The sequence below is a fragment of the Equus caballus genome, chromosome 13 (assembly GCF_041296265.1).
Source record: "Equus caballus isolate H_3958 breed thoroughbred chromosome 13, TB-T2T, whole genome shotgun sequence".
NCBI lineage: Eukaryota > Metazoa > Chordata > Mammalia > Perissodactyla > Equidae > Equus > Equus caballus.
The window spans coordinates 51,133,169-51,146,126 of NC_091696.1; the positions used below are offsets into that span (position 1 = coordinate 51,133,169).

Below are 12,958 nucleotides of genomic sequence, written 5' to 3' on the forward strand. Positions count from 1 at the left end.
ACCAGACTGTTTTCCAATTGGCAACACCAGCTTACATTCCCAGCAGCAGGGGATGAAAATTTCAATGTCCCACATTCTCACCAACACTTACTGTTACATCTTTTTGATTCTAGTCATCCCGGTGGGTGTGAAGTGGTATTCATTATGGTTTTGATTTGCATGTCTCTCATGACTAATGTTTTTTGTTTTTTTTTTTAAAGATTGGCACCTGGGCTAACAACTGTTGCCAATCTTTTTTTTTTTTTCTGCTCTATCTCCCCAAACCCCCCCGTACACAGTTGTATATCTTAGTTGCATGTCCTTCTAGTTGTGGGATGTGGGCCGCCGCCTCAACGTGGCCTGATGAGCAGTGCCATGTCTGCGCCCAGGATCCGAACCCTGGACTGCCACAGTTGAGCGCGCGAACTTAACCACTCGGCCACAGAGCCAGCCCCCTCTCATGACTAATGTTGAGCAGCTTTTCATGTGCTCATTGGCCATTTGTACACCTCCCTTGGAGAAATATATACTCGGATCCTTTGCCCATTTTTAGATAGGGTTATTTTTGTTTTTGTTATCAAGTTGTAGGAGTAGTTTATATATTCTGGAGATAGTCACTTTTCAGATTATCATTTAAAATACTTTTTCACATTCTATGGGTTGTCTTTTCACTTTTTTTGTGGTGTCCTTTGAAGCACAAAATGTTAAATTTTGATTACGAGACTGCACCATTTTTGAAATAAAATCAATCCATCTGACACGGCATTTTTGTGTAGTAGACGTAATCATTCTTAAAGGCTGGGGAAAGAGAAGTTTCCATGTGGCACTGGAAGCAGCCTCACATTTCACATTGGACGCCTCTCCTCTGGGCTCCCCCAAAAGACTTTTGGGTTCCTCTCTCTGCTTCCTCCTCCCACTCACTCTCCTCCCGTCTGCCAACCTGCCACCCGCCAACTCCAGATTCAACGTCTTCAGCAAAGCAGAGCGATTCTGGTCCATCAAGTCCCTGCCACCAAACCTCACCCCAGGCCCATCAGTGCTCAGAAGAAATGAAGGGTTTTCTGTACAGTTATTTTTATTGTCCTGGATGAGGCTCAAAACCTTTCAAAGTGTAAGTTTCTCTCTCCTTACACTTCAAAAGGATCCTGACAGAGACTCAATTTCTGGTTGTCTGGTGACTTAGCATTCTCAGCTCATGGGCTGGTGGAAGACACCTGGCTGTGCCCTCGGACTCGTTTGGTTGTCATGACCAACAGCGGGCAACGTCCCTGCTCACTGGGACTGCAGCCCACAGCCTCGGCTCTGGACAGCTCTGTGGGGCCACTGTGGCTGGATGGCAGTCCAAGAAGTCGCTGCTAAGTGACCCCAACCACGGGGGATGGACCTCTCTCAAGCAAGGCCATCATCTTAGCTCTGTAGAGAACATGAAGTGGTGGGCCCCTGGGAGGGAGAACATGGGAGAGACACACAAAAGCCACAGGACAGAGTCCGGAGCTGCTGGCTCAGCTCCCTTGTCCAGCAGGCAACCCACCCCCTCACCCTGTTCAAATGCAGACACCTGGCTCCACTCCCAGAGTGAGGATTCGGAGTGAGGACATGGCATCTGCATAAGTTCCTTGGGTGACTCTGATGAGGAATATTCCAGAGCCACAGTTCCAGAGGCGCTGATTTAGACCATGAATTCTGTAGGGACTAGGGGCATGATTGAGGTGGCCCAGATTCAACCCACTCATCAGCAAGATTTGCTGAGGAGGCAAAGACCCTGATTGAGAGGGAGCTCAGACCAGTGTCTTTCCTCCAGCCCTGAGCTGATGGGGGCCCAGGAGTTCTCCCTGAGGGAAGCGGCAGACACTCCAGTGTGGAGGCTTCTGCAGGGCTAGGAGGGTGTCCTGTTGAATGGCGGCAGTTCTGGGTTCAGGGTGGTGACCAGCAAGGAGGTCCAAGGGGCCCAGATTGTGGAGGGTCGCCTGTGTAGCCACTGAAGTCACCCAGATAATGGGCACTGGTGCCCAGGGGTGGTCTCAGGGCTGGGTCCAGGGTCCCCACCTATGTGGTGTTGACTGAAGTGTCATGGAGGCAGGACAGGGTGAGAAACTTCTGAGAAAGAGCACCAGGTGGAGAGAGGACCAGGGATCAGCTTCCAAGCAGGCCTGTCCTCTATAGACCCAAACAGCCTGGAGCCGCTGTGGCCGGGCGGGGCAAGGGCGACAAGGGGGCAGCCGCCTGAGCTGTGAGAAAGGCTAGCTATTCCGGGAAAAGGAGAGTCCTGGGGGGCAGTGCGCCTCCCGCAGACTGGGGCCAGGCCGCTGGGTTTCCGGCGGCGCGGATCTGGGGGAAATGAGTATGTCGCCCCGCTTGCCCAGCCTTTGTCCCCTGTTCCCAGGGCTTAGCTCCACTTGCATCCGCCCAGCTGCATCCGCGCCCAGCCCCGCCCCTGGGAACAGAGGATGGAGCTGGGCAGCGATGCACCAGCCACAGCGCCCCCAGCAGGAGATCTGACGCCTTCCACATGGCGGCCTGGCCCCAGTCAGCGGGAGGCGACGACCCCCACCAACAGGGACAGCAGGGGTAGCAGGAGGGGCACGGACCCCCTCCCCGCGGCCTGATTGAGCTCGCACTGACAATCGCAGGGTCCAGGCTTGAGAGTGGCTTTGGGGGGCCTGGGCGTGCGAGGGCCAGCTCTCGGGGCCGGGCAGTCCAGCCACTTGGGGCCCATGGGTTGGGGCGAGTCCGGCTCGGCCTGGACGCTGCCCTTGGGAAAGCGCCAGTAATGGGCGCCCTTGAAGAAGTAAGTGTCCCCTGCAAGGAGGGAGCAGACGCTCAGGGGCTGGTCCGGCCGCCTCGAGCCCCATCCTACCCCTTCCCTCGGTGTGCCGCGCTCTGCCCGGGGCTCCCCGAAAGCGCCAGGATGGCCTCTGTCCCCACGTGCCCCAGGACCCCGCCGCCCCAGCCCCAGGACCCCCAGACGCCGTGGGCTCTCCCACCTGTGTTGCTGACGGTGACATCGTCGGGGGCCAGAGGCGCCCCCTCCCAGAGGCTCAGGTCGCGCGGGTAGCCGGGGTCCGGGCGCGCCGCCGCCTCGTCGTAGCGCCAGTAGCGCTGGCCCCTGATCAGGTAGGTCTTCCCATTCTGCGGCCACGAGAACACGGCGTCCACCGCCTCCCCCGGGGGCAGCCCCAGCTCGGTGAGCGGCCGCGCGGCGCCCTCCAGCCGCCGGTCCTGGAACACCCAGAACTGCGGGCCTGCGGGGAGGCTCGGTGAGCGGGCGCTCTTCCCGCCCGGCACGCCCGAGCGCGGCCAGCCCCGCCCGGGCGCACTCACCGCTGAAGAGGAGGATGCGGCCGTCTGGGGGCCGGGCGTAGGCCGCCTGGATGACCTGCACCTGGGCCGGCAGCCCCTCCCAGAAGCGGTGGAGCCTGGCGGGCCGGGGGGACACCAGCTGTCCCGAGGGCTGGAGGCGCCAGAACCAGGGGCCTGTGGGGACAGAGGGGTGGACGCGGGGACAGGAGATGGCGAGAGGTCCTCTCCGCCGAGGGTGTGGCTGGGACACAGCCCTGGGTCTCCCCCTCCCACAGCTTTGCGCGAGGTCCATATGGAAAGCAAGGCGGCAAGGGCTCCAGGGGGACCCCCTTGCCCGGGACTTTCCCTCTTTCTAGCACTGAAAGTCCCGCATCCCAGGAAACCCCACAGGCCTGGTGGGTCACCCTAAGTGGGTAGGAAGCCAACTATACCGGGTCAGGGGAGATCACTCTGACTCGCCTTTAAAAAAGAAGGTTTCCCCGCGGATGTTAGCGATGGCGTCAAAATTGCCCTCACATCGGTCAGGGACGGGGAGGGAGGGGCTGTGGAGGAAAGAGGAGGTGAGTAGAGAGGGGCGAGGCACCTCATCTCTTTGCTTAACCTTGAGACAGTCCTACAGGGCAGGGACTCTTCCCACGCCCATCTCAGGAGGAGGACATGGAAGTCAGCAGCTTCCCCAAGGTCACACAGCTGGAGGGTCCTCACCTGTCTGGGGGCAGAGCAGGGGGCGGGGGAGGAGGAGCCAGGGGTCTCCTTGTGGGCTTGTCATAGGGGGTTTGGGGCGCTTTCCCTGTGGAGAGAGTCAGAGAGGTGAGGATCCATCCCCTGCAGCAGAGGCCACAGGGCAAGCCCCCATGCCCTCTCCCTGTACCATAGAGCTGCTCCAGGCCTTCCCGGTCATCCTGCGACAGGCGGTACTTGGTGGGGTCACCCACTGGGCCCTGGTAAAAGGGCCTCATGATGGAGTCAGGCACTGAGGAGTGGCCCAGGCCCAGGGCGTGGCCAAACTCGTGGACAGCCACTGCAAACAGGTCGGTCCCCTCACCATCTGGGGAGGAAGGGAGAGTGGGCTGGATTGTGCCCCTAAATCCCCTCACTGGGAAAGGGCAGCTAGGCAGCTAGGAGTGGGGCCAGTGGAGAGGAACAGCCAGGAGACCTTTGGAGGTGGCCACCTCTGCCCAGACGCTCCCTGAGCCCCTTCATCCTTCCTGCCTGTGGTCACTTATTTGGTCAATATTTTTGAGTAGTCTTGTTTGGCAGTGCTAGACACACGTACACCGGGCTGCGGAGACCCACAGGGCAGGGTGTGGAAAGAGCAGGAGGAGACAGTCTGGACAGAGGTGGGGCGACCTTACACTGGGGCAGCCCCTGGCCCAGGAAGGCGAGACTGTGCACATGGCAACATTCTGGGGAAGCAGGAGCCTGGGGTGCCTGCAGGCTCTGGAGGAGGCCCCAGCCCTCAGAATGTCCCCTCCTCCCAGCTCCAGTCTGTGGTCAGAGCCCCCCACTCCCTCCTGTTCCCACCCATGGGCAATGTCGGTCAGTCTCCTTGGCCTCAGCCCCCAAGACCTTCACCCCACTCCCAGCCCCATGGTCCTTCCCCTGCCCTCTCCTTCTATCCACACCCCTCTAGTGCCCACATCCCCTCAGTCCTCTATCCCTCTCACCGTCTCCCCCTCCCCCAGCCTGCCTGCCTCCCTGGGTCCTCCCCTCTCCTCCCCACCCCTGAGGCCTTCATCCATCTGCGAATGTGCAGCTCCAGCAGGCACTCTCCATTCCCACCACAGCCTGCAGGCCCTGGTGCCTGGCCTCGCTCCCAGCCTCTCTGACCACAGAGGCTTCTTCCTCGGGGACCCAGCCCAGGCGCCAGGAGCAAGCCTCTTCACGCTCCGGTCGCTGGTCGAACTCCAGCTCATCGATCCGATACACTATACACAGAGCAGGCAGGGAGAGGCTGAGAAGGAGAGAGGTGAGCAGCCCCCCAGGGAGGCACAGATTCCCCAGATGTCCGGATGCTCCATGGAATCTCTAACTGGGGTCAAAAAGTGGGTTATTGGAAGTGACCCGGGGACTCAAAAGCAGATTTCTCTCAGCCTCTAAAGGCCACGAGATGAGAGGCAGAGAATGAAGTGCATCCATCACAAGAAGAGAAGTAACCCTTGTCTTCATTTACTTCTCACAAAACCTCTACCTCCTATCCCCATTTCACGGGCAGGGAAACTGAGGCACAGAGAGGTCAGGTGCAATGGCAGAGCTGGGGCTGAGGCCGAGCTGTGCTGTCTCGGCTCTCAACAGACACTAAAGAGGGTCTTGGTCAAACTCATATGTCTCGGTGAGTCTCTGTGTTGACTGGGTTTTTCCATCGCTGAGTCCTTTTCCTGAGAAACTGGGGGAAGTTTGGTGTCTTAATCAGGTGGATGTCTCTTATCTCTCACCCATTCCCTGCCTTGCCTCTCCTTCGCTGTACCCCTTCCTTGCACCCTTCTCATATTTTACAGCAGGGGGAAATTACGCAACTGTGCAGATCCAGCCCCACGAGATTCCCGGAGGCCAGTCTACGAGGGTGCTCGGCTCCTCTCATCCTTGCCCTAGGCCTCAGCAGGCAGCTCCTTTGCACTCTCCACTCAGCCTCAATTCCAGGCCCAGAGCCCCTCAAGCCATTACCCAGTCCCAACCCCCAACTCTTACATGACAAATGCATTTCCTATTTCATCAAAATAGGCCATCTGATGTAATCTCTTACTTCCTGTGCACCCAGGGCAGACAGCTGCATCTCCGTCACGCTCACCTCCTGCCTCCTGCCCTGCCCTGTGCGAGGACCCTTTCTTTCTTACCTCCTCTAGGACAAGGAAAGTGCCCCACCTATCTGTCCATCCCTGCATCCCTGCCTCCATCCATCTATGCCTCAATGCACTCATGCATTCATCCTTACATCCATGCATTCGTGCATGCATCCATGGGTTTATCCATGCATCTACCTGTCCATCTGTCCATCCATGTGTCGAGCCATCCATCTATCGATCCAGCCAGCCAGCCAGCCATGCCTCCATCCCCCACCCCTTTCTTTCTATTGGCTCATCCAGCATCCCTGAGTACTCAAGACTCCCTCTCTCTAAGACACCCCGTGGACCTGTCTGCCCCCCATCCACACACCCTCCCTCCCCAGCCAGTTGTCTGGTCAGTGGTCTAAACTCCTCTTCACTTCCTCAACTCCTCTCATGCCTAACCCCACTGTGGTCTGGATTCTTCCCCACCCACTGAGCCTGGAGGCATTAAGGTCACTTCATCCCCAGACGACCTACTCTGAGCCTCTGTGGCCTCTGAACTGGTTTGCTGCCCTGCCCTCTGCTGACCACTTCCTTCTTCACTCTTGTTCTTGATCACCTTTTGAAATGTTCTCTCTGCATTTCCTTTGATTCCTCCTCCCCGTGACTGTGGGGCTCTCCACAGCTCTGCACTTGACCTTCACATTCTACATTCTCCTCCCAGAACCTTACCATTCCCCCGAGCACCGCTGACTCTTAAATCTGCCACCAGGCTCTGCTCATAGCAGCTGGCAATGAATGGCGCACTCCTGCATGCCAGGCCCTGTGTGACGGCTGCAGGTGAATTACTCATTTAAACCACAAGCCTGCGCCACCACAGGTCCTGTTATCATCCCCACTTCTCAGATGGGGAAGCTGAGCACACTGAGCTCAGGGACCTTACACACGGAGCAGGCAGAGGAGCCCTGACTTGAGTCCCACTTCCAGCCCACGTACTTAATGCTGTGCTACAGCCTCGCTGTGTGGATGCTCTCGGCAGATCCTTCACAGAGCCTGTGCGCCCAGCCCTGGCTGCCCCCTCCCCCAGAAGATGGCTCTCTCCACTGGCCCAGCCTCTCCCCAGCAGCTGGTGGCCAATGGCAGATTGATCAGGGACGAGACGAGCTGGGCTCCTGGCCTCCAGGCAGGACCAACCCCGCAGCACTGTTTATGCTCCAGAGCTCCCATGGGCTCTGGCTTCCTCCAGCAGAAACCACATCCTTGCTTGTCTTCTGTCCGCAGTCCTCTCCTGCTTCCCTTTGTCCTGAGAATGTGCCCCCGAAAGACTGTCTGCACAAGAATCTCCAGCTCGAGCTTCTGGGGACCTGACCTAGTAAGTCAGAGGGGTCCATGTTCTAGAGCAAGACACTCGGCCACCGACGCACCATGTGCCCTGAACGGCCCACAGCACTGCAAACAGATGCCCCAACCTGAGGTCACCCCTGCCTTCCGCGAGCCTCCCAGAGCCGGAACCCTGGCCATCACCCACCCTCCCCATCCCCTTGGACCCCAGAACCCAGTCGGATCCCAATCTTTGCCCATCCTGATAAACTTCCTCAGAGCCACCCACTGCCCTCCACCCCCAATCACCCACGACCATCTCTTATCTGGTCCCTGAGGTAGCTTCCTCCCTCCCCACCCCTATCTTGCCCCCCACCGCAGCCAGTGATATTTCTAGAATGCAAAGGCTTCCTCAGCTCCCATTGCCTTCAGAAGCCCTTTGTCCAGGCTCTTGACATGCGCTGCTTTCCAAGGCCCTTTATGGCATGAGACCTGCCGTCCGTCCTCTATGGTGTCGCCCCCAACACCCATCCCTGAATGGCCTGGGCTGTTTCTCACCCCACAGCTGCCACCCCTGACTACCTGGACTCGGCTAGCTCACTGGCTTGCGCTTTCTCATGCACCCCTCCTACCCCCACCCTCATCACCACACCCACCACCCTGTGTACTCTGGAGGGTGGAACCTTGTGCGCTAGTTGGCACTCAGTGTCCGCATGTGGAATGCACAGTGTCACCACTGCAGGGAAGCCCCCCTGAGCCAACAACCGCAGGTCGGCCCTCCCTCTGAGCACCCGCAAGCTTGAGGACTTCCTCTAATGTGATTCTCTGTAGTTGTGTCACCGTGTGTAGCAATTGCCGGTTACTCTCCTGACTCAGCTGCTGGACAGACTTGTGTTTTTGACTCTTTAAGTCCTCAGCTCAGAGCTGGGCACCCGACAGGCCTCTGTAATGGGTACTTTCCTGCGTCAACTTGGCCAGACTATGGTGCCCAGTTGCTTGGTCGAACACCAGTCCAGATGTTGCTGTGGAGGTTATTTGTAGATGTGGTTAACACCTATAATCAGTAGATGGTAAGTAAAGCAGATTACTCTCCATACTGTGGGTGGGCCTCATCTAATCAGTTGAAAACCTTAAGAGCAAAAACTGAGGTTACCCAGAGAAGAAGGAATCCTGCCTCAAGACTGCAACATAGAAATCCTGCCTGGGTTTCCAGCCAGCGGGCCCACCCTATGGATTTTGGACTTGCTAGTCCCTACAATTCCATGAGCCAATTCCTTAAAATAAATCACTCCATACACATACACACACACACTCACACACATCCTACCGGTTCTGTTTCTCTGGAAAAGCCCAACTGGTGCAGCCTCCATCAGTAAATGTAATTTAAACCTAATTCTTAAGGGCAGACAGACCTGAGGAGAGGACCTCTCAGAAGAGGGGAGATTGTACCTTTTGACCCAAAAGTCCAGGTCTCCTCATCGTCGAAGTGAGTGTCCCCAGAGATGGGGTGCTCCCCAGGGAAGAAGGCATGGGCGAGGGTGCCCCCCTGCCCGTCGAAGGGGTAACTGTCCTGGTGGTACGCCCGGGCAAAGTCGATGAGGATGTCGGGCTCACTTGGGCCCTGAGAACCCACCTCCTGGAAACTGAGGCCTGACACAGCGCCCCAGGCAGTCAAGGCATGGTGCATGAGGGTGCGCACTGTCTCCTGGCTCAGCGCGGAGCTCTGGGGGAAGGACTGGACCCTGGGGAGAGGGGAACAGGAGTCAGGTTGGCCGTTCCAAGCTGGGCCCAGCAGGCAGGCCCAGGGTGGGCTGCGTACCAGGACCTACCTCCACGTCAGGGTTCGCTTCTTCCACACGCTCCCACTCAGGGCGTATCGGCGGCGCCGCCTAACCAGCCCCGCCACCCCCAGCACGTCCGGCAGGGAGCAGCGGGGCTTACGCATGGCGGCCATTGTCTCTGGGTCTGTGGAGAGGTTGGTGGGGGTGGAATCAGCTCTAGGACAACCTGCCCTCATCAGGACACCAGCTAACTTTCCACCTGGGGACACTGAGGCTCAGAGAGGTTAAGAAACTTGCTTGAGAAGGCCCCACAGCTTGGATTTGAACCCAGGCAGTCCGATTCTGGAAGCCAGCTCATATAAAACTATGATACTGCTCTTCTGGGCGGTGTCACTCTCTGCACCTGGCCCTGGGCGGACTGCCTCCAGGTGGCGCTCAGAATCTCAGGCCAGGATCTGGGGGTCCCACTTCCCTGAGCCCTGGTGGTTTGGCTCTGCAGAAAGGAGCCCTGGGGTGCAGTGAGAACCCTATTCTTTGAGGCTGGGACCCCCTAGGAGGTTGCCCATACCTCACCCCCTAGCTCCCAACTCCCAGGGCTGGCTGCGTCTCTGGCCCCATGCGGCAAGCCACCCCTCCCAGGGTAGATCAGCCTGGAGTCCCCTCTCCCAGCTCGGCTCCATTCCCAGCAGTCTCCTGGTCTGCAAATGAAGGTCCTGCCTCACCTCGTTGGTTGGGGTGACAAAGAGTAATTGAGCACATCCTGATGCCAGCCACTGCTCAGCAGAGGACAGGACAGGGAGAGGTCCCTTCTCTCGCAACTAGCCAGTGTCTCCTCAGTTCTCCTTCCTGCCCATTTAACCCAACAGATGAGCCTCTCAGCTCTACCTCCAAAATACACACCCTGGATTCAACTGCTTCTCATCACGCCCCACCCACCCCGCCCCCCAGCCCAGGCCACCATCAACTCTTGCGTGGATGCTGCAACTGCCTCCTTCCTGGTCCCTGTGCTCCCCACTCTCCACTCTCCATCAGCAACCAGAGAAAGCTTAAAACCGCACTTCAAACCCTCCCATGGTTTCTCACCACACTTGGAATCAAACCCAAACACCCTTCAAGGCCCCCAATCAGGCTCTTCTTAGCTCTTCAGTCCTCCTCTCATTACAGGCACACAAGCTTGTGCTGACCACAGGGCCCTTGCATTTGCCTGGGACACTCTTCTCCTACATTCTGCCATGGCTGGCTCCTCCTCTGTGTGTCCTATAGTGCTCTGTGTCATAGAGCTCTTCTCAACTCATGTGACACCTTTCAGGGGAGCCTGCCCTGACAGAGCAGCCCCTCAGCATCATTACCATGTTATTTCTTCAAAACACTTGCCACTCCCTGAAAATATCTTGCATATTTCTGTTCTTGATCTGCGTGTGTCCCTCTCTAGAATGTTGGCTCCATGAGAGCAGGGACCTTATCTACTCTGTTCACCAGTGTCACAGGGGAGCCTGAGATGGTCTTGCATGTAAGAGATTCTTGATAAATATTTGTTGAAAGAGGAGTGCCCAAGAACTTCCTGGGTTGGGGCCCAAATCAGCATTTGCCCAGCTCCCATGATTCAGGTGCATCCTGTGGTTTAAAACCCGCTGAATAATTGTCAGGTGGGTGCAGAGGCAGGGCTGGGGAGGGGGTGGGGGCCACCTACCCAGGACACCTGTCTCACGCAGCCCGGCAAACCTCTGCATGACCTTGATGGCATCCCGTAGCTTGGCAGGGCTCTGCAGCTGGGCCTGGGCAGGGTTGGGTGGTGGCAGGTAGCCATAGCGTGTCAGCCAGTCCTAGACCACAGGAGGGAACAGATGAAGCAGGAGGGTCGGAGGGATGGGACTTTCCCTTCCCACCATCATCCTGGAAGTCTCGCCCTCCTGTTGCCAGGCCCCCAGCCCCGAGAGCCCACCTGCTCCCTCTCTCAAGGTCCCGGCCCTCCAGCCCTGGGTTTGCCAGGCATTATATGGACTCCAGAGTCCTGGTCCCCACCTCCCCACCCAAGCCCCTTTCCAGATCTTCTAATCTGGGCCCCAAACCTCCTGATGGATCCAAGAATCCGTGTCCCCAGATCCCGTTCCTAGTCACTCCTTGAACGTTTGAATCAGCCCTCAGCCTCCTCCGCGCCCAGGGATCCCAGCTTGCCTCTCCCAGCCCCGCTGCAGATCCCAGGAGCCCGAGGACCCCGGCACTCACCACGCCCAGGCTCACATCCTGCGCCGCGGGCTCCGGGGCGCGCGCGGGGGGCAGCAGCAGCAGGAGCAGCAGCACCAGGAGCTGGAGCATGGCGCTCTCCTGCCTGGGCAGCCGCCGGGGCTCGAGGGGGCCTGGCCCGGGCCGCCCTGAGGACCTGGGGGCGGAAGTCAGGGGCCCGGAGAGGCTCAGGGGGATCCGACGCAGGATAGGAGGGGCGCAGGAAGACTGGGGACCGCGCCAGGGGTCCGGGGCACTGGAAGGCACGATGCTGGGGGCGTCCAGCGGAGGGCCCAGGAGAGCTGGGGTTGCTGGGTGTCCCGGGAGGGTTGAGGGGACGCGGGAGAGGGCGGAGGTCCGGACTCCGGGTCCGTTGCTGCGGCCTCTAGGGGTCCAGAGCCGGTCTTGTCCCGCTCCGCACGGCACAGGCGGCCCCTCCCTCTGGCGGGGCGTGGCACCCCGAGAAGCGGTGATGGCGAGACCGGGGAAGGGGCCTGATCTTCAGATGTCCAGCGACAAGGGGCGGGCCAGGTGGTGGCCCCTGCCCCCCGCAGGACCCAAGGACCCTCCTCCGAACACTTCAGAGCGCGGGTCGGGGCTGGGTGGGGGGCGGCGGCGAGGAGCCCTGTCAGCCGCCGCAAGTTTCTCTTCCCAGATCCCGGCTCCGGTGGCACTCCCCGGAGCATAGCTCGCTTCTGCTTTCTCAGAAGCGCGCAGCCCAGCCCGGGGGAGGGGCGCGCGGGTCCTCCCTCTCCCCTTCCCCTCCTCGAGCCGCTGTTCCGGGACTCCCCGCGGTGCGCAGCCGGCACAGCGCCGGGAGATGTCCGGGCGGCGGGGTCGCTTCCCTTCTCTGCGGAGTCCGGGCCCCTCCCCCCACCGCCCGTCTCGGCCTGCGACCCCTGCCCGCGGGTGCGGCCGCCTGTGGTCACGACGGTCCTTCTCCCGACCACGTGGGCTGCGCGGGTCTCTGGCCCGGTACACGGTAGTCGTGGCATCTCTAGATCCAGACCCGGGGGCTGCTCCGGGACCGCGCCCCCTCTCCGCAGGTGCTAGACATTTAAAATCCAGTAACATCCACGCAGAAGCTCGAGCGCCTGCCGCCTGCCAGGAGCGCAGGACGAAGGACGGGATGAATGGAAGCACCACCCGGAGGCGGAGACCTGGGCACCCGCAGAGCCGCGTCTCACCCATGCCGCCCCGTGAGCCCGGGGCCAGGAGGCCGGCAGCTGGAGAAGGATGGGAGGGATCAAGGCCGGCGGCTTCCTGGTGAGGGGCGGATAAGTGGACATGAGTGAAACCTCTCTGTCTCTGGAGCAGGGCAGCGACCGGACCCCATGTGTATTTTAGACAAAACAAATACTGAGCAGGATTAGCGAGCCAGCGACGCAAACTAAACTGTGGAGATCGTGTTAGTCCCCTCCGGCTGCCATAACAAATACCACAGGCTGGGTGACATAAACAAGGGAAATTTTTCTCACAGTTCTGGAGGATGGAAGTCCAAGATCAAGGTAAGGCAAGATTGGCTTTTCCTGCCACTTCAAGGCACCTCTCTGAGGCTTGCAGGTGGCTGCCTCCTTGCTGCGTCACGTG

At 59.2% G+C, this 12,958-nt stretch overlaps 1 protein-coding gene across 1 annotated transcript; it reads right to left on the minus strand.

Moving 5' to 3' along the window:
- Positions 1-1,036: 1,036 nt before the first annotated feature.
- Positions 1,037-12,014, minus strand: MMP25 (matrix metallopeptidase 25). The gene is made up of 10 exons (XM_014730224.3): positions 11,372-12,014; positions 10,836-10,968; positions 9,194-9,329; positions 8,814-9,106; positions 4,151-4,327; positions 3,985-4,069; positions 3,739-3,821; positions 3,301-3,453; positions 2,964-3,221; positions 1,037-2,778 (listed from the first exon to the last, which is right to left on the minus strand). The coding sequence occupies exons 1-10, from the start codon at positions 11,459-11,461 to the stop codon at positions 2,507-2,509; spliced, it is 1,680 nt and encodes a 559-aa protein (XP_014585710.2). The 5' UTR covers positions 11,462-12,014; the 3' UTR covers positions 1,037-2,506.
- Between the last annotated feature and the right edge of the window lie 944 nt (positions 12,015-12,958).